Below are 22,623 nucleotides of genomic sequence, written 5' to 3'. Positions count from 1 at the left end.
GCATTTCCTAATAATTATCTAACTAGTTGTCAGATGATGACACAAATCAACAGCAGTAAAGAGAAAGGACCAGTGAACATACCTGTGGTAACCCATAACAAGTTCTGGTCATACATGTGAAATTGCAACACAGGAAACTTAAACCTGACCTATATTCAGACATGGGATGCACAAGCATTTTACGTGACCCAAGTCGGGGTTTGTCGTGAGCTTCAATGTGTTAAATACAATGACAAAATCAGCTTATGTCAAAGAAGAAACAGAAATGAGGGACAAGGACAAACCCCACATCATCACAAATAGTTATATGAAGGTGGATGAAATATAAACGGGAATTTGAATGTACCGCTGCTGTTAGAAATAATTCTGAGGTGGGGCTTTGCTGGGGTGTCTGGAGAAGGGATTTGTGTGCGCAAATGATGGTGGAGAGCTGGGCTGCTTCAACATGCCATGAGTGAGCAAGAGGTGCTCAAGTATATTGCTCAATGCATCATAATCAAATTTTTTGCAAAAGAGGGCACCAAACCTTCCTAAATTTTGAGACAGCTCCACACACAGTTTGGGGACGAAACACTTTTGCAAACTCGAGTAAATGAGTGGGCTCAAAACTTCTGGCAAAAAAAGAAGCTGTGGAAAATGAACCTCATGAAAGGAGACCGCGGTAAAGCATCACTGCAGACAACATTGTTGCCATTCATGACATTATTGGTGAAGATTGGCAAATAAAAATTTTGCAAATTGTTTTAGCCATAGGAATAAGTTACAGAAGTGTTCAAACCATCATCTGAGATGAACTCCATTTCATTAAATTGTCTGCAGGTGGGTTCCTTGTCTCCTCAACCAGGAACAAAAATTTTACTCCAGAAAGTTTGTCAGAGACTCTTGCGTTACTATGAGAAGGAAGGAGAGGATTTCTTGTGTCGTATTGTGATTTGTGATGAAAATTGGGTTCATCATTACACCCCAGATTCAAAGCAAGCAAATACGGAGTGGCAGTGAAGAGATGAAGCAGATCCGGTCAAGGCCAAAACATGCTCATCTGCTGGAAAGGTGCTTGCAACCGTTTTCTGGGACTCGACGGGCATTTCGCTGGTTGACTTTCTTCACAAAAAAGAACAATTAATGCAGCCTTTTACTGTCACCTTTTGGATGATATAAAAGCTGCGTATTGCAACAAGTGACACCGGCAACTGATCAGAAATGTCATTCTTCTCCATGACAATGCAAGGCCGCATATTGCCGCTTTAACATGGGAAAAACTGGAGGAAATTCACTGGACACCTCTGGAACACCCTCTGTACAGTCCAGATTTTTTGCCGTGCAACTACCATTTGTCTGGACCACTCAAACAAGACCTGGAAGAACAGTGGTTCGATGATGATGCAAGTGTAGAAGAGTTCGTGTGGAACTGGCTCCGCACACGTCCCTTTTCTTTCTGTTAGGATGGCATCAAGAACTTACCAATCCAATGGAGAAAATGTGTATCGAAGGCAGGACACTATGTAGAAAAGTGATCTCTGTAAGTGTATTTTTTTTTTTTTGGTTGATGCAATAAAATTAAAAGAATAATTCCCTTTTATATTTGATCTGCCTCGTGTCCACAGATTTTCAATAACTGAACGTCTTCTGGATCTATTTCTTAAATCCTGTAAATCTTGCTCTTGGTTTCACAGCTTTATCAGGGATCTAGAATCTATATTCATGAGAGGCTACTGATAAGCGATCTTAGTCTAAATACGAGGAGAGAAAGATAAAAAGGAAAGCTGGACAAGATTACATAGAAAGCATACAATGAGGAATACATGAGAAAAACAGAAGGAAAACAGGAACCCAATATATCGTAGTTAGTTTATGTATATTTATTGTCCTTGAAAACAGACTTTCCACTTCTTAGGCTCTGTTGGGGACATATACTGTAGTAAAGTACATGTCAAAGAGATGGGGGTTCAGATCAAAAATGGCCACCAGTAGTAACCAAACCATCAACCTTCAGATTGCATGTCTCATGTTCTCCTAACTGAGCGATGAAAGCCTCAGTCATCCTCGTTCTTGTAGCTCAGATCCCTACCAACAGAACGAGCATGATGGAGGCCAAACAAACAAACAAACAAACAAACAAACAAACAAACAAACAAACAAACAAACAAACAAACAAACAAACAAACAAACAAACAAAACAGTGAGAGGACGCTGAAAAGATCGAGAGCCTGCATGAAATCGCCGAATAAGCGGATCTTAAAGACTCATATTAAAAGACGGGATATATGAAGTACAAGCACCAAAGTGAGAGGTATATGGTAAAACATGGGAAGCTGCAACTCAAAACTCCAAGCTGCAGAAATGAAGTTCCTACGCACCATGATACAGAAGACCAGGAAGGACAAGTTCAGGAATGAAAAAGTCCCGAGAGGACGTGGGAATAGGAGAATCCCTACTACAGAGGTTCAGAAAGCAAGACTGAAGTGGTTTGGTCATGTAAGATGGATGAGTGCGAGCAGGAAAGCAAGAAGCGAATATGAAAGAGAAGTAAAAGGAAAAAGATCAGTGGGCAGACCCAGAGGTAAATGACAGATCTGGTGAAGAAAGATGTCGAGGAGAGAGGACAAGACTGGGAGAAGATTATGAGAGAACAGCAGTTCATGGACAGATGAAAATGGAGAGGACTCATACGCCACACCCTGGGCAATTGGAGATGGTCGACGATGATGATGATGATGATGATTAAAGAAAAGGAGAAGTTATATTACCTGAGTGAATGGATCCAACCCAACGGACTGAATAAAGATGCAAACAAGGCAAGAGCCAGAAAATTATATCTGGCCTACAAGCTAACACAGAACAGATATAATTAACGGGCAATATTCTACAAGGCCAAAATCAGAGATTATAACTCGGTAATAAAACTGGAAGGATTGTACACTTCAGTCTTATTTTAAATAAAAAAGGGGAGCTGCAAGAACTCGAGAAGAAGGAAAGCAAGATTCTGAGGAAAATTCATGGACCGCAGAAGACTACTGATGGGACTTGGAAGAAAAGGAGAAATCAGGAGCTCTACAAATACACTGAAAAGATCATCGACACAATTCGGAAATGAAGGCTGGAATTCTACAGACACCTAGTGAGAAGGGATGACAAATGACTGACCAAAAAGATCATGGGTTTAAAGGCCACCTCCAAGTGGGTAAAAGAGTTAAGAGGGATGAGAAAGAAATTGAAATTACACTACAGATGATCCACAATTGCAGAGAGTTCAGAAGAAGAGTAGACAGTTTAATATCATTTGAAGAGAAACCAGTAAAAAGGAAGACCCAAACAGATCATTTCCTAAGTGGAGAGAAAGATGAGAAGCAAAAGAATGAAGAGGTTTAGGGAAGAGAAGAAAAGAAAGGCCAAAAAGCTGTAAGTACTACGCGGTCCATACTTAACCAAATTCAGGAGAAAAAAAGTAACTTTGCTTAAATATGAGGCACTCAGAAGATCAGCTCTGACTGTGAACCAACATGCACAGTATGGCAACTCTGATATGGGAAACACAAAATATGTAGTATTACTCCACAATGGTCGCCAGCTTTCCGTGAAGAGACATCATCATCATCATCATCATCATCATCATCATCATCATCATCATCATCATCATCATCATCATCATCAAGAAGAAGAAGAAGAAGAAGAAGAAGAAGAAGAGACTAAGAATAAGAAAAAATAATAAGAAGAAGAATACATTGAACTCTTCTCGACCACAAAATATGTCTAATACAGGTACAATGACTCACCTTTACTATCAGTGGCAGGTGAGCCAGTTGCCTTGCGAGTACAGTAAGACACAGAGTAGCTGGTACTGCGAGTGTGCCCAGCTTGTCCAAGATGTTGTATTAATGGTCCAGCACTGCTGGTATATCCTGCACCACAAGGACTTCGTTTACCTCCCATGACAGTACTTCCTCCGACAGATTCCTTGTTGTTCAGGTTGGGAGTAGACTTGAAAATTTCTTTCATGAAGTCAAGAGGTCGGAAATCAGACTCCAGAGAGTCAACAGCAGCTTCCAAGGTCAGCAGGAGCTCAGTTACATAGCCCTGGTGGAAAATAAACATGAAAACATTTTTTATTGAGATATGTTATTTATTGCTATTGTCATTCTTAGTTGACAATAACCCACAAGTTTCACTTTTATTGAATAAGGCTTGCAACTAGTTCAGGCATAATCTATATTAAAATAACTAACACAAATGACATTTTCTAATAACAGTAACAAAGTAATTTGAGTTTAGATTTATGCTTTCATAGCTTCTGAAGACACAGAGCAAAGTTCTCTGCGAAACGGAAATTCACCTTGTTTTATTGACATGGCAAAATCCCAAAAGCTTATCATCATGTCTGCAAAGTACTTAAGTTGAGATCTAGTACAGTATTTGAATATACTGTATATCATTAATAAAATAAGGGGTATCAATGGTAGTGACAAACGTAAATAGATATTTTGTGAATATTCCTTAGTCTCCAAAATCAGGGTGTGCATTAGAATTGATTGTGCAGTACAGCAGAATCGTATGCAAGCTCAAAAATCATGCTGACTTTCTCCTTCTACGTGTGCTTTGGCTCTGTTCAGGTTACCCCATTGTTCGTCATTCTGCTTCGCATGCTTTCATACTGTATTTTATTTACCAATACCGTATTTTTGGAGACATTGTTGACAATAAATGGTTCATTGTGACTTGTGAGTTTGAGTTAATCGAAAGATGGAAGACAAGAAGCAAAGGGTCCAAATGGAACGTAACAACTTATGCAGAAAACCATAGATATAGACAGGCTGCTGAAGTAGAAAGCAACATTCACTTGTGGTCTCAACACAAAATGGTAATATTTGCTTCTAAAGTGATGAGAAGAAGTCATCAGTCTACAAGAAAAGAAGAAATCCTGAGAGGTGGACAAAGAGGTTTTGAAATCAGTACATGTGAGGAGGAAATAAAATTCATAACATAAATCCATTGTCATATAATGTTAATGTAGGTACCTACCTAGATATATTGTGATACTGGCAAGTTCATAAATAGAGCTCATTGTTGTAGTAGAAAAATTAAAAATTGCACCTGCTTACAATGGTACATTTTTTTAAATATCACGCCTTTTAAAATTGGGGTGCACTTAGATTTGATGGTCCATTACATTTTAATAAACATGACATTTACCATAATCTAAGAGGTAATATCATACAACTTTCACAGCGAAAATTTTCCATTCCAATCAATTCATTCATTCAACTTCGCTAACCGGCCAACTAGGGACCACGATAAGCCTCACTTTACATTCTGGCATTTGTTCATTTTTCGCTTGATCCACATCGTCTTCATTAGGTCACTGTGTTTAGCACGACGTTCTTCTGTCCATTTAGCACCAGTTGCCCGTTTTTTGTCCTGGAAAGTCCCAAAAGTCTTGATGGCTGCTCGGAAAAGATTTCGGTCTTGTGCATCTTCTGCTTGTAGGCCCAGTTCTTTAAGATCTTTCTGGACATTAACGTACACTGCTGTTTTTTGTTTTGAGTCAAATATACTGAAGATACGTTTCGTCCATCGAGAGTTGATCATCCGTCGTATATGACCGTAGAAGCGAACTCTGCCTTTACGCATTGTGTCTGTGATCTTCTCTATCTTAGAGTATATTTATTGCCTGGATTTTCTAATGTAGATGCCATTTTTGTAGTTTGGACCAAGTATGGTGTGTAGGATCTTTCTTTCTTTCCTCTCTAAATCTGCAAGCAAACATTTCTCGGACAGGATAAGGCATTCACATGCATACAGCGATACTGTTTTGATGACAGTGTTGTAGTGACAAATTTTTGTGTTCAGGGAAAAGCACTTTTTGTTGTATATGTTGCGGGTGGTTTGAAAAATGACTTCCATTTTCTTGATTCTTGCTGCTATGGCATCTTTGTCAAGTCCATTTTTCTGAATCCATTCCCCAAGATATTTAAATTTACTAACACGGTTTATCGTTCCATATTTGGTGTTTAGTTGTGTTGTATCATCTTTGATATTTGACATTACTTCTGTCTTTTGAAAGGAAATTTGTAAACCTGTTTGTTCTGTTACTTCCTTCAACACATTGATCTGTTCTGTTGCACTTTCTAAATTTTCTGTCATAAGGGCTATATCATCAGCAAACGCTAAGCAATCTATTTCCACTCCATTTTTCTTTGTCCCAATCCTTATGGGTTTGTAAAGGTTTCTTTCTTTTAACGTCTTTTGCCACTCCTGTATTACCTTCTCAAGTACGCAGTTGAACAAAAGAGGTGACAACCCATCTCCCTGTCAAACGCCTGTCTTGATTTTGCTTTTCATTAGTTATACTTTTCACCACCACAACCACCAGTGTGAACCAAAAAAAAAAAAAAAAAAAAAAAAAAAAAAAAAAAAAAAAAAAAAAAAAAAAAAATTAAAAAATAAATAAAAAAAATAAAAATAAAAATAAAAATGGGTGCACAGGTAAAGCCAGGTGAAATTCTATATCAAATTAGGTAGAATCTATCCCTATCCCCTCAGATCTATGATTTCTGAAACCTTGTATTCATGACCAAAACAAGAATAGTTCAATCACTTAAAATTTCAAAACACTCTTTAAATGAGATGAAAGCAAATGAATAAGAAATTCTTTATTCACTCAACGTGGAGTGCCGTACACTGCACGCACACTCCCCAACGCTCTCTGTTGCAGAGTGACGTACATTGCACGTGCGTAGCAGCTTCCACTTTGTGCTTCTATCTAGCAAATATTTCTTGAACTATTAAAAATGTAGTATGATATAAATATATATTTGTAGACGAAGCATCGATCTTTCATTTGATGCATATACTATGATACGTATGATATGTCGTGTCGGAAAAACCAACAAGTTCTGTTGTTGACACCACGGCAGCTAAATGTTTTGTTGTGATCGCGAATTCGAAAATTAACGTTATTTTAGCGAATGATGATACGGAAAGATTAGTTTCGTTAGACAAGGACTAGGATATCGAATTTGAGAGTGAAAGTAGTGATCGTGACACTGATGTTGTTTTTGATACACGGGAAAATATCAGCTGCAATGTTTGTGTGAGAAGACATGGATAATTACAGAGGGCAAAGAGAAATATTTATGGCAAATTATGGGTCTCAGAATGCTGCAGATAACTGCCTATGTTCTCTGTGAAAAATTTTCAGGTGTTTTCTATTATCGAGTTCGTAAAGATGATAGTAGTATAGGGAGATATTTATGCTCAACATCGCGTGTGGTCGCACGGTATGATATTTCCATTCCGATTGAGGGTAAAGGAATGTGTACCGGTTACTGTGGAGGAAATATATATATATATATATATATATATATAGTTTTTGCATTATGTATGTTAATGAGCATAGTACAGAAACCTGTACTGAGATATTATTTCTGAAAAAATCCAGGTACTAGCTACTTCCATATTTGGTTCATCCATATTTCGGGTCCATTTGAAAGCTCAGAATATTTCTCCACTTCACTGACCTTAGATGATTCCAGTAAATTATGCTGTTTGTGTGTTTATGCACTAATAAAATACTGACCATTTTGGTAAAATTCATTGAACCACTTGTCATTAACGCCCGATTAACCAAGAGCCTGCACTCATAGCGTGCTCGGTGCTATACTCCTCCCGCAGCACAGGGTAGCCAGGTAGTGAAAGTTGTCCCACACTGAGAGCTTGTTTTGAGTTACATGTATATGGCAATGATTTTATCAAAGACAGCAACTGTTTCCACCAATCTGGATAAGATATCCAACAGTATGTGAGATGTGATAGGTACTCTCAGAGCTGGCAACTGAAGGTGTGTTAAACAAGTAATATTATAATGTACAAGAGTGGTTCCCTTTGGACTTAAAAAAAATCATGGATCTTTAAGTGAATCCTATCATAAATAAGCCTCTGTGTTTATATTATGTGAATATTATGTATTTAACATCGACTATAGATTTCTGTAATAGAGGCAATTGCTGGTGCTGTGTAGTACCTCATTCAGTACATAGCAGTTTTCATTGCCAGTTTTCTCACTTTTCATCAAACATTTCTCAACACTTCGCTGACTTTTAAAGTTTACGTTGAAAAAGGGTATGTTCCTGTCATTACATTCGAGGTGACCTATACAGTTTTGCCGGAATAAGAGCTGTTACTTAACACTTTGTTACATAAAACACAAAGGGCATCCAGAGCAATTTCATTGCCTGTATAAGTAAATAAAAGAGCCAAATACGATTCATCATATTTTTGCTTTTTGGTCTATTCACCCATCTTTAAATTAGCAACACTAGAATGTGATATATGACACGGTGTCTGAATCTGAAGGACTGTCACCTTTCTTGTCTTTTATTATCCACAGATCAACTGTGAGAGCACTGTATATGAAAATTGAAATGATTCATAATATTAAATTATGTCCCAGGTTTGATTCCTGGCTGTGTTGGAGATTTTAACCTTAAATGGTTAATTCCCCTGGCTCAGGGGCTGAGTGCTTGCACTTATCCCAACATCTCGGAAACTTGCACACCACACACAACACAATAACATGTTCCCCATACACGGCAGATACTGCCCACCCTCATCGGAGGATATGCTTAAAAGTGCTGCACTAGGCTAGCAATAACCACATGGAATAATAATAATAATAATAATGAACTAAAAAATGACTTCTGAATCAAAATAGCAAAAGTAGGACACATGTTAATAATGGAGGAATGTAAATTTGATAAAAACATGTTGTAAACATGATGTCGACTAGAAATCACTGTCAACCAAATGTAAGTCTCTGAACATACAAAAACTCACACTGTTGGTCTCAAGAAGAGAAACTGCAACATTTACACACCAAACAAATATGAATTAAATATTTACAGCTACAGTCAGTCAATTGCAATCTTCATCCCTCACCAGAGAAGAATTTTCAATAGAGCTGACAATCTCAACTGAAAAGAAGAAGGCCATATTGTCTTAAAACAGCTTAAAGACCATCTCATGTAAAAGTGAGATCTGGTCATCTACCTTTGCCAAAATATTTTTAACTGTACCGGTATAGTCAATATACTAACTTTTGCCAGTATAGTTTAGTTGCGTACAATAATGTACAGTCACATTGAGGAGAACTATAGAACACTGTTGGTCTTGACAGAAAAAGTGTGATTCATGTTCAGTCCAAGAATTTTAATTCTGAACTGAGGGCTGGAATGAGTTCACTCATATTAGTGAGGCCATTATTTGTTTACAGATTATATGACCAAGCTGCATTTTGGGAACCACTGCTGAACAGAATGTGACAAAATTTCATTAACTGCTATTCTATAAATGATTAGAAAATACATATATAAATAAAAGCATTCCTTCAGTCACTGAAGAAACCAGCAAATATAGTTTTCAGGGAACTATAAATTTTCAATAGGATTTTATGGAGAATGTTGCATGCATTACATATGAAACCATACAAGCATACAATACTACAAGCCCTGGGCGAGGCTGATCCAGACAGAAGACTTGAGTTCAATGACTAATATATCTTATTTGGAATGAAAATCATCCTGCTAAAAAAACATTTTGTACATTCATGAGTCCACTTTCAAATCAAATGAAACAGATACAGACATAACTGTCTCCATTGGGCTTCAAAGAACCCCATAGGCAATGACTGAAGAAGTCTTAAATGTTCCTGGTGTTACAATCTGAGCAGGTGTGGTAGGTTTTTTTAATTTATTTTTTTATAGTACTGTAATTTCAGGGAAGGGTATTTTCTCCTGGTCACTTTTGGATTCATTCCATGCATCATCTGGCATTCCAAGAAATCAGCAAACAGAGAAGTACCACCAAATGTTACAAGAAGCAGTGCGAAGAAGAAATGTGATTGATGAAGAGAGAGTATCGATGCGAAAATGGTAGGGTATGAAGGTGTGGAGATTGTTCCTGTACTTTAGCCTGCTGTTTTCATGTTTGTCCTTGTCTCCCCTTCCTGTTGCTCTCACTTCTTACATTGACTTGTCATTATGTTTATCCTAATAGGTATGAGTTCCTATCCACCTTGTTCCAATTATTCTTCAGGCTTGGGATTTTCAGTTAAGATAGGTATCAAAATTCCTGTAGGAAGTTTATAAGAATGAATGTTACAGTCTTTATCTGACTCATCAAAATCCAAAATCTAGCCTTATAAGCATGAAGGTCTCTGAAAAAAAATCTTACAAAAAAAAGTGATTTCATTTTCTTAGAAAAGAAAAAGAAACTAACTGTAGGCATATAGGAGATCTTTACACAATACAAATATGTTAATATAGCTTTAAGAAATATGATATAAAGAGGTAAAATAATTAAATGATGTTGATAAAATCCTTTTAATTGATAATTAACGGCTGGCTATCATAAATCCCCCCCTCCCCCCAAGATTCTTTAATGTGTCAAAAGTCTTAATACGAAGCTGTTGCTTTTAAGCACCCTCAAAGCCATCAACCTCAGTTATTATTAAATCCATGATTTTGGGTATAGAAGGAAAACGATTAACTGACAGTACCATTGTGGTGGGCAATGTGTTTAGACTCTGCCTAAATTAAGCAGAAGAGTATTCAAAACGGAAGTCATACTCCAAGTATAGAAAATTCAGACTACCTAAAACATTTTAAAACTATTTGATAAATCAATTTTTTCAAATAAGGGAAATGCATAAAGTATTATATTAATGACTTACTTGCATATCTTCACCCTGTTCAGCAACTGTTTCCACCAATCTGGATAAGATATCCGACAGCATGCGAGATGTGATAGGTACTCTCAGAGCCCGGAAGAGCTAGAATACATAAAACACAATGCCTTAATCAGTATCTATGTCTGGATACATCATAGTTTTAACCTCTTAACTGGGGAGTTTCCACTGAGAAACGAACATTCGTAGCGGGAAATATATTATGACTGAAAATGAGTTACCTCGTCACGCCCATTACTCTTCCACAAATGATGAAGAAACTCGTCCTGCCCATTATGTGTGCATGCCTTCGCGGAAGACAAGTTATCTAGTCCTGCCTATTTTGACAAAAATATGTCTTATGGCTGATGGTCATCTGAAAATTTGCATTACGGAAGTTAGCGTCACAAAATTTGTGACAGTAGTGTAATCCTAGCAACAGTGCAGGCTGTGAGGTAAGGTATGGATCGATGGTCAGACAATGTTACCTAGCAGCCGTGTAGGCTTTGTCTAATGACTAGCGGTCATCTGAAATGAGCAGCCATTGACGGATGGCCATGACCCAAAGACGTATTTATGATAGTCTGAATTTTTTCAAAGGGAAAAATGGTTTCTTTTGGTTTGCATTTGGTAATTCAAACCATAATTCAATATTTGATTCGACTTCTTGCCACCACATTATGATACTATGTCTGACACTAAGTAACAACCAATAAAACGATGCCACTGTTGTAATGAAGTACATTATTAATAATAATAATGCTATTTGCTTTACGTCCCACTAACTACTCTTTTATGGTTTTCGGAGACGCCGAGGTGCCAGAATTTAGTCCCGCAGGAGTTCTTTTACGTGCCAGTAAATCTACCGACACGAGGCTGACGTATTTGAACACCTTCAAATACCACCGGACTGAGCCAGGATCGAACCTGCCAAGTTGGGGCCAGAAGGCCAGCGCCTTAACCAACTGAGCCACTCAGTCCGGCAAGTACATTATTATTACACTATATGAATTTGTCTTATAACATAGTAACAATTGTAAGACAATCTTCAAAATCAGTTTTCTTCAATGAGTCTCTATTTATAATGGTACAGATGTAAGCTCACTGCGAGTCTCACCACTTGGGTTATCCTCTCTATCCAAAGAGCTGTCATCTAATTTGTCATCTGAACCAACAAGATGAAGAATAGTTCCATCATCCCAACAAGCATGCTTAGCAATTATGTACAGAAGAACATGCAATGAAATACTGGCGTGCAGTGCGGCGCAGCAAGTCTGGAATCTATTAACATCTATAAAGTGATCATAGAACTACACTCGGCAACAAAAGGAGATGAGATAACACATTCCACACATTCCACCCATCAGATAAAAGTTTTTGAAGGCTCTAGACGAGTAAACTCGCCATTACCCGATAAAGTAACAACTATTGGTAGATGAATTAACTCGTCATGCCCGGTTTAGAGGTTAAGATTTCAATAAGTACCATAGGAACAATTTATTTATATATGTATCACTATTATACAGAAAGATGAAACAAGATTTAAAATCTGACAATTTTTGAATGTAAGGTATCATGAATACAATATTATACTTATCATCTTATGTATAATTGTACAGTGTGTAGGAGGTGGAAGATATTTCAAAGATATTTCCAGATTCTTTGTATAATGATGCTACAAATCAGATGTACCTGAAGTGAACGTCCAGCATAATGACGAGAAGAGCATGATAGCCCTAACTGAAGAGCTGTCTGGGCCCAACGTTCACTAATCAAGGCATGAGGTAAAGAGTCCCGAAACACTCGAAGAACGTGTTGCAGAAATACATCCAGTTGCTCAACACTTCTCACTGACCACACCTTAGCAGTGATGTCTTCATAGTTCCACAGAGGTAGGTTTTGCCTGAAGAAAAAATGTTCAAATATTAGACTGAACATGTTAATTTTAAGAAATATGTTAATTCAAATTGAAAGTTCATGCATTTTTAATTTTACCATAAATAATCTTTCATGTGTTCCCAATTGCCCAGGAAATTTCCAGTTGTATGTGTGTTGACATAAGCAAACTCTCCTATGCACTTTTCAGTACATAGTGCCCTTATTATGAAGGTCATAAAATTATTATTATTATTATTATTATTATTATTATTATTATTATTATTATTATTATTATGGTGCCTTATCTCATCTGGATGTTGGCAATCATCATGTCTATCTGACATTGATCAGCTCCACAGATGTAAGCCCAAACCACTGACGTAGGTTCCCCAACCATGAAATACAAAGACATCCTGGTCCTCTTGTCCCAAAGATCTTCCTTGCATCATTAGTTGCATGATATGATTTTTCTCTTCTTTGTAGATTACATGTCCAACATATTGTACCTATATACATCACTTAAATTTAAAGATTTTTCTTCACTTTTCAATATAATCTCCATTTCTTTACACACATTTTCCTCACCACTCTGCACACTTGAAAACACCCTTGTGGTAGAACTCAGTTCCAGCAGCACATAGACACTAATCCACTGCTTTCTATATCTCTTCAGTTGTCTTTTAGCATTAGCTTCACATCTTTTCATTCATGAAACAGAAAAGTGATTAGTCAGAAGGCGTCTGTCTGCATACTGAACAGTGTGTAGGGTGTTGCCAATTCTCACACCATTTTGCCAATTTCCTCCCGGCTTAGCTGAGCAAAGCGGGGGCGCATTTTATCGAACTGAAGGCTGATCTTCCTTCAAGGACTGATGCAAGTTAGGTTATGTGTGTATAACACAAAACAATTTTTCATATATTAGGTTATGTGTGTATAACACAAAACAATTTTTCATATATTATAGCCTAGGTTATATATTTAGGTTTAATCATGTGTATACAGTGCATGTATAGCACAAACACGCTATGACTTTCTGTTCTCAGCAACATTCCACCTCCAGCCCTGAGACGATCAGAAGCTCTCCTAAAGGAACGGAAAAACATTCGGCAAAACCCCCAACTACCCATCCATTGAGATATTACAAACAATGAACATCTATGACTGAAATCAAGGAAACCACCCTGGCATATAGTAACAGATTTTGAAAGAACCTCTTTTCATGTTAACAGTTTATGGAAAGCCCAGTGGGATCAGTCTTCAGCAGTCAACAAACATCTAGTTGAGAACGCTTCTAGACCTGTACAAGGATTTAATCTTCCAAGGCGACAGTGGATAATCATCAATCGGATAAGAACTGGACAAGGCAGATGTGGTTATCTATTGTGTAAATGGGGTTGGACTAGCTCTACAAATTGTGATTATGGTGCCCCTTCTCAGTCAATCCACCACATCGTTGCTGACTGCCCAATTCGAGCTTTCGTAGGAAAGCTAATGGACATTCACCGCACATCGAATGAAGTAGTTGATTGGGTCAAAAATCTAGACCTAGAGTTGCAGTATTGTACAGACTTGTGACTATGCACATTTATCCTGAAACTATATACAAAGGTCGATCAAATATAAATGGGATTTTTGTTCCCGAACATCAACAGTTGGTAGGAATGGCCCTGCACTTCTGCTACTCTTAGGCGGGACCGTTAGGAGTGGGAAGAGTGTGCTGTTAGACATTACCCGCCGTTTCGTCAGTAACGCTCACGATGTCAGAGCAACAAGTGCACCCCTCCACTGCGCAACGCATAATTATAAAAATTTTTGCTCGTGAAGGAGTTACAGCAGTGGAAATTTGGTAGAAATTGACTGCACAGTTCGGCGATCAAACATTGTCAAGGACACGTATTTGCCAGGCATAAAAAGTTTGAGGAAGGACGAGAACGTGTGGAAAATCAGCAACACGATCGCCGTCCTCGGACCAGCATTACAGACAAAACCATTTGTGCGGTTAAAGACATTATTGACGACAATCGGCGGGCGACAGTATCAGAAATTGCGGAACAAGTCGGAATCAGTTATGGGAGCTGTCAAGCAATCATCACCATGCGACAATGCGCGGCCCCATACTGCAGCTTTAACTGTCTCCAAACTACAGGAAATGCAATGCACTGGACTACACTTGATCATCCTCCTTACAGCCTGGACTTATCGCCTTGCAATTTCCATTTGTTCAGATCACTTAAAGAAGTTCTAGGAGGGCTACGATTTGAAGATGCCGGGAGTGAGGAAGACTTCATGCGCAACTGGCTGGTGACACGACCCTGTTCTTTTTACGATGAGGGTATCAAAAAGCTGCCCATACACTGGGACAAGTGCATTTCCAAAACAGGAAACAATGTGGAAAAATAAATTGTAATTGCCCTGTGTTTTTAAATAAATGAATTTAAATAAAAAATAAAATCCTATTTATATTTAATCCCCCTTGTATATATATATACATAGATTCATCATACGATAAATAAATAAGTGCATGTATTCTAAGTTAGGTTATATTCATCACTTATAAATAATCTTCTATGTGGTCCAAGTTGTTCAAGAAACTCCTAGTTGTATGAGCATTAACCCAGAAGAACTTTGAAGTAAGGTTACATCATGCTTACCATTTGTAAATCATCTTTCGTGTGTTCCCAGTTGCCCGGGAAATTCTCAATTGTATGTGTGTTGACATAAGTAAACTCTTGAACCTTAATATTCCAAGGACATCTATATAGTACTCTAGGTGTTTCTAGTTGTCCTTAGGTAACACGTTGTAATAACAAACTCGTTTCATGATAATTCCAGAATCATAGCCAGAATATAAGTTAAGTGTTGAGTCTAGTTGCAGTAAGTAGTAAGAGTTGCAAGTTGTGTTCAGGAGGTTATAATGTTGTTTTTATATTGATATCGCTATGGCAGATCAATTATGAACTACCGTGTACATTTATTTTTTTCATGTTCAGTTCAGTTTATTTAGTCAGTTGCTGTAAGTTAGTCACTTGGAGGTCAGAAAGTGAGTTGTTTTAGTGTTGCTCTATGGTTGGCCCTATCACGTTCACTGTGTTTCTGAACACCCACCATTTTTCATGGATGGAACTTCATGTCTGCGTGTAAAATCCTCCTTACGGTGTGATCGAAGAGTCCCATAGCACGTGAATGCCTACGCAGCGAACGTTGAAGAGATTGCATAACAGCAGCTTCATTTTCACACTCGAACCACTTTTTCTCAAACTGTTCACCCATAACAGAATGGTGTTCCTGCTCGGAACTTTCCCATGTCGACCTAAGCCAAAGTGTCTGCGAAACAAATGCTGTGTTGTGGTAACAGAGTCAGCATTTTTTAAATAAGTCTCAATCACGAAACCTCGGTGTTCACCACTTCACGCCATGCTAGCGACTGGCTGGCTGACTGACTAGCCCAGACGAGACGATGCACGTGGTCTCCAAGGCCAAGACGGCACGCACCACGACAATAACACCTGTTTGAAAGCTGTGGCTAATACGACCTTTAGTTCGCTCCAACCGACTGTATGTGACATAAATGGCAAACCCTGCTCCTTTAAACTGCGCAACAAAATTGTGAATGGCTTGTTGTGTTGCTGAGTTATTTACATCTGAAATTCATCAGGTATTTCTGCCACACACTGTATTACCTACTGTACCAAGACATTTATGTAGAAAATGGAATGTGTCCATTAAGTGCAGAATTTCTTTTTTCTTCAAAATTTTAAGGGGGAAGCTGGGGATCTATCTTTTATGCCACGGTATCCATTACATGAGTAAATACGATATCTAGGCCTAAAAGTCATGTGTTCACCTTTTACTATTATGTAGGCCTAAAAGTTGTATGTTCACATAGTCTCACATATTGGTCCCCTCTTGAGTTTTGCAGCTATACAAATGAAAAATGGGGTCTAATATATGTGTGAATACAGTAAGTTATATGTATGTATATCACAAACCTGGAAGCCAGGAAATCAATGAGGGACTTGATAACATCCTGAATAGGCATATTGGGTCCTGGTTGGGGGCCAGTCCACAGAGCCCCATCCTCGGGAGTGATGATCACAGGTGGAGTACCATTACTCGTAGACACAGCAGAACTCTCTCCTGAAATAAATCACGTCATGTAAAAAAACCTCTTAAATCTTATCAGAATACTTGACTTTTCCATGCTCCCTACACAATAATACTGGAGACTACATCAAGAATTTTCCTGGAAATTCTATCCATAATTGTCAGCTAAGAAGAACTGGTTAAAAAAAATGACCACCCTGCTTCAACTGCAATGTTCTGAAGTTTCTGCCTCGTAGAAAACAAAGAATACTGTACAGGACTGTTGTAAATGCGAATCTTGAATTTAGATTTGTTATCTTGGTGGACTGTTTGTTCAGAGCTCTTAGGAGTAAGAAACTGTCATAGTAAAATAATGTTGTTGTTCTTCTTGTTCTTGTTTTGCTAAAATTTTTGAATGTGGATGATAATATAGTTTGCACAAGGGAAAATAAAGTATGTTTTTATGTAAAATATGGCGAGTCAGATAAAGATTTTGTAACAAGGACCATAATGACCGTAATTAATAGGTAGGACCTTAAGCTAAGGGACATACAATACCAGTGCAATGTGCAGAGATTTGTATCCTGAACTGTGAAGAAAACTTATGGGGGACTAGCTTGAGTACAACTGAGTATGTATGAACCTGTATGATGATGATCATTTATTGTACGGGTGTCTTTCAATCTTAAAGAGGGTAATGACGTTGATGGTTTTATATAATGTACATCTAGTTATTTAAATGTGTTAAGATAATGTTATCGTTGGATGTAACATTTGTGTGTTTCCGATTTCACTTGAATGACCACTACACTGCATCACAGCAGGCTACCCTACCAGGTGTTACCGGGATTCAAAACCATCACAACCAGACCGAGAGCGTGGATAGACAACTACATCAGCGCACTGCCAATGAACAATTTTTTAAATTGTTGCAATCATGGCACTTCAAGTTTTCAACTGGTAGTTGCATGAAGCGCTTGCCTTCTATGCTCAACATTGCAGTTTGAATGCCGATGAAGTCAGTTAGCAGATCTTAAATACAAGAGATCCTTGCGAATGGATATACTGAAGTGTTGAAGGACTCTTTTTAAGGTTATATTCTGGATGTCTTGCATCTCTTATAAAGTCAACAGCAATTGAATGAACATTAAATACATAACACAATTATTGCATGATACTGTATAGGCTTTTGGGCTTATGCCGTGTCAAGAAAATAAGGTGAAATTCTTTACATTTTACAGAGAACTGTGCTCTGCATCATCAGAAGAAAATCTTGACTGTCCACGAGAAAGGCTTCTTGTTTAAGAAATGTAAAGAATTTCACCTAATTTTCTTGACACGGCATGAGCCCAAAAGCCTATACGGTACAGTATCATGTTTATAAGTACGGGCCGTGAAAGCATCAATGGCAATAATTATTGCACTTTGGGTTTTGCACAATGTGAATCGAACAAAATTAACTGTCAAGCTTTTGTGGAGTATTATATCTAGACTCAATGTAAATGTAGCGTTGAAGAGCTAAACAGTTGTTTCCATTTTATCTTGGGAGTAAACTTGGTAAGCATTATGCAAAGGTCAAATTAATCAGAAATACAGGGGATAATGAACGAGATAGTACAGAGAGCAAAAAAAAAATCACAGCCGATCACCAAATATGGGTAAAAGAACAAGCAACATAGTCAAGCAAGATAAGAAAATCACAGGGAGTAAGAGTACCTCGGCTAGGTACAGATGCAAAAGGCACGGAAATAGCAAAGTAGGGTGGTCCCTACTTAACAATATATCATCATCATCATCATCATCATCATCATCATCATCATCATCATCATCATCATCATGTACTTAAGATGACACTGTAAGCTAGTAAGCATCCATCTTTTCTCAGCTCCAGTACTCTGATTACCTCGCCCTAAGTGGGCATGGTCATACAGTATATTCATGGCATCCCCAGTCTGTCAAAAGAAGTGACTACAAGAGGTAACTTCCTAATGGTTCTCGATTCGAGAGCATGGGTTAACGGCCATGTGGCCTCTAGATGAGTTTGGAATTATTTCCATTTTTTGCGTCAAGCTTGTCATTTTCATCTGTCCTATCAGATCTTGCTTGATTGTTGCTAGTTCTCTTTTGACCCCAATAATATTAGGTTTGTGAGTCTTAGGAAGTATCTCATTTTCATACTCTTCAAGGGTTTTTCCTTTATTTTGCTGATAACCTCATTTTTCAAAGGCCCAAACCTCTTCTTTTCTCTCTTCTCATAAGTGTTAAGAAGGGGTGGATGATAATTACTATCACCTCCCCTTCTGAAATATTTCTTTAGGAGATTTTATGTAGTCCTTGTGATTTATGTTGAAAAAATTTGACAGAACATTCTTGCCCCTCTGTCAACAGTATCTTTTTCATCTCATCTAGTGCATTTGCCAGTTTATAGTGCCACCACACTTTTTCCCTGTCTAATGATGACATTATGCAAAAATATTTTTCTTTTATTTATTTATTTATTTATTTATTTATTTATTTATTTATTTATTAATGCCTTTTTTTCAGTGGCGAAGTTAGGGCTCGAGGCCCTCTCTTCCTTTTTTCTTTTTTCTTTCTTTTCTTTGTTCTGTTATACTAGATTGGTGTCTTTCATGCTTAATGGTATATGGGTGCAGGCATTGAATATGAGGGATGATCTAGAATGTCACTTCATAACTAGTTAGTGGGAAGATGTTAGGTTCTTAATGAACCAAAGGTTTCAATTTGTAGGGTGTGTAACAAATGTCATTTCTAGTTAATGACTGAAACAAAAAACTGTTTTACCTTAAACTTCGAACTTGGTGCCAAAAATATCTCTGCATTAGGGTTGCCATAATCCAAAAGGTCAAAATCCAGGACATGGTCGCAACTGAAGAGTCCAAAATCAGGACATAATTTACTATTAGAATTTCCAATTTAAGGAAGTATTTATCATAAGAACACAGCATTAGTGTGTTTGTGTCAACTACATTTAATGATAAGAACATGTATTACTACAAAAATGTGTACTTATAATGCAGTAAGTATTTGTATATCACTAATTATTTTCAGAGCCAAGAACAGAAGAAAGGAACATGACTTGATTTTTAATGAGCCCATGAAACAAACTACACAGTGGTTATGTTATACTTGTAGCATTACACTTACAGATGTTAGTATTAACTTGTTCCCCTCTTCTATTCATTGTGCAGACATATGAGAAAACACCATTTCTACATTCGCATTATGCCCACGAACAGAGAAATATTACCCTACAATTCTGAGCAGTTCAGAATACAGTTCCCTAGAAAGACAATCAGAAAAATCTACACATTTTATGTTGGACTGCACATTCTCAAAAAATGTTTAAACTGGTGTATCTGCCAAGACAATTTTACAACCTTTCAAAGAGAACACACTATAACTGGAAATGACAACAGTTAATAGTATCAGCTATTGCATATTGCCAAAGATGTCTTCAGCAATGGTGAAGAATAATGTATACCTATCTTCACGGTAATTTTAAATATTTGGAAGAAAATCTAAACTACCTGTACCCGAAGCTGACTTTCAAAAAACTTATAAATACAATAACTTCAACGAAGCAGTGCAGAATTTTTTTCTTTTCAGCCTGGATGTTCTTACTCCATAAAAACCATGATATATGGCAACCCTATCTCTAATGAACTGGAAAACATTACAATTTATTTCAGTTTATGTACATTTATATACATTCTTAGATTTTGTTATGTACAGTACATTAAACCAAAGAAAGGATTTACAATACTTCACATTTCCAGTATATTATTATGAGAACATTCCAAATTACTAATTTAAAGAAGCAAAGGCAGTGCACTGACAACATTATCATGCAGACAGATGAAAGTCCTTGAGCAGAGCAAGACAGATACAAGATAACAGGACTTATGGGAGAAAAAGAAATGGGAGTCTCATATTTGTGATATATATTTTCATTTTAATACTTCAGTTCAGTATAGTTTAGTGTTCATCTCTATACATGAGGGGAGATTTCCCTTCTTTGTTTTTATCATATCTTCACTGTTGTTAATCACATTTACTTCATTTTTCCTACTTCTGCTTTGCTTGATAACATTGTCAGTTAATTAGAACTGTTAGGTAAAACCCCAGTAAAATTTCTTCATGTGAAATTAGGACTGTCAATGAATACTGTACAAGGAAGAAAAGGGTTACTATTTATATAGGAATAAGGGGAAGGAAAGTAAATGTACAAGAATAAGTCACACACAATCATGTTTGAAATATAGTTTAGAACTCATCAGCTAAAGATGTATTCATAATCTTCAGCTCTTGCATTGCCAGGAGCTTAAATTTCTTGTTCCACAGGAAACATAACTGGTACTGCCAAATGAATCTCTTTTAAGTTTAAGACAATTCAAACTGTAATTTTGACAGGCTGGTTATAATCAATTCAGCACATATGGGTACTATCAGTAATGAATTTTCAGTGTGGTATTTGGTAAAAAATGCTAGGGGATTTGACCATGAGACATAGCAGTTATCAGATTTAAAAAGTGCAACACAACACTGTCAGTTATTACAAGTGTTAGGTAAAACTCCCGTCAAATTTCTTCATGTTAAATTAGGACTGTCCCTGAATCCCATTTCTCACTTTCAGTTGGCATAAAAACAAGGGGTTCCATCAATTTTAGAACTTGGAAAGAACTACAAACTGGTAACAATGAAATAGTTTCACAATCTTTGTTAAGCTTTCACCACTCCTATACATCATAGTAATGGACTGGAGCACAAAATCTATTAAGGAAATGGATAATAAACCAAACACTTTGGTAGATTTTCAGCAGGGTAAGTGTCCCCTTCAAATTTGGCTGTCTTTAGAATATTTATGACGAGCCAACATTAAAAGTTTTATTGTTCACCGAGAGCTGTGTTCATCATTTGCAAAGCTGTGTGTGGGCACCAAACTGGTTTTTTCTATCATCCAGAAGGGCGTTGTATTGATCCATGTTCGACTGTGCGGGGTAACTCACGTGACGAGCCTGTGTTTCCAGCGGGCCACGTGTGGACGACCGGTGCTGCGAGCAAACTTCAAGAACAGTCATAGCCAATTATAAAAGACCCCGTGAACCAATGATCGTCTTTAAAAAGTACACGCCTCCCGAGCCAAGACTATAAAATGTCAGGTTCGCAGTAGATCGATCTCTGCTATTCTGCTCTCTGCTGCTGATCTCTACTCTGCTGCTGCTACTTTTCATTGTAACCATGTGGAAAGAGAACTCTGCCGTGCAAGCAGACATCCGCTCTGCTAAAATTAGTGAAAGTTTATTAGCAACTCTTATGGAGTGAATCTCAACATTGGAGATCCAAGTTAAGTTTATTTCTCCACAAGAACATTTAGTAATCCAGCGGGTGTGAACATATTTTAATATTTGTCGTCTTAGTTACAGCCTACACTTCTGGAACGTGACGGAATTCATCCCAGTGAATCGCTGTGTACATCAAGATGGATGCATCTGCATTTCATCGTGGGATGTCTACTGCCGTGTCTCCATGACTTTCTAAGTATGTGAGAAGCATCTGGACAGAGAAGGTGACTGACCGGGGAAATGCCGGAATGACTGACTGCAACCTGGAGTCGAACCTCATCTAAAACTTGAGTACCATTTAAATGTTTATTTTCTCATCTTTGTAAGACTAGACGATCTTTCTTCTCTAAATCGTAGCTCTATTAGTTCTTGTTGTAGATAGAATTATTTCATTTTCCATTTTGTGAGGTGTCATTGTAGTTGAGTTACATGTGTGTGACTGAAATTTGAAATCTATTAGATAAGCTGTGTAGTCTGTTTTTGAGTGAGTTCCCATACATAGGAGTTAGACAGATCTAAAAATCACTGACCACGTGATAAACTTCATTTGTTTGCCGGTGATGTTGGAATTAATCTGGATTG

At 37.5% G+C, this 22,623-nt stretch overlaps 1 protein-coding gene across 2 annotated transcripts in view; it reads right to left on the bottom strand.

Annotated features, from left to right (window-relative positions):
* Positions 1-22,623, bottom strand: part of fry (Protein furry) — a 1,574,680-nt gene that overhangs the window by 121,144 nt on the left and 1,430,913 nt on the right. For both annotated transcript variants that reach the window (XR_011018272.1, XM_068227610.1), the window contains 4 exons: positions 16,585-16,732; positions 12,410-12,620; positions 10,724-10,822; positions 3,774-4,074 (listed from right to left, as the gene is read on the bottom strand). Coding sequence is in view for 1 of the 2 variants with exons in the window: in XM_068227610.1 (XP_068083711.1) it covers positions 3,774-4,074; positions 10,724-10,822; positions 12,410-12,620; positions 16,585-16,732 (759 nt within the window). In the remaining variant the exon portion in view is untranslated. The remainder of the gene's footprint in view (positions 1-3,773; positions 4,075-10,723; positions 10,823-12,409; positions 12,621-16,584; positions 16,733-22,623) is intronic.

The sequence above is a fragment of the Anabrus simplex genome, chromosome 5 (genome assembly GCF_040414725.1).
Source record: "Anabrus simplex isolate iqAnaSimp1 chromosome 5, ASM4041472v1, whole genome shotgun sequence".
Lineage (NCBI taxonomy): Eukaryota > Metazoa > Arthropoda > Insecta > Orthoptera > Tettigoniidae > Anabrus > Anabrus simplex.
Note: the sequence above shows the minus strand (reverse complement) of the source record. Positions and strands in the feature narration are given on the sequence as shown.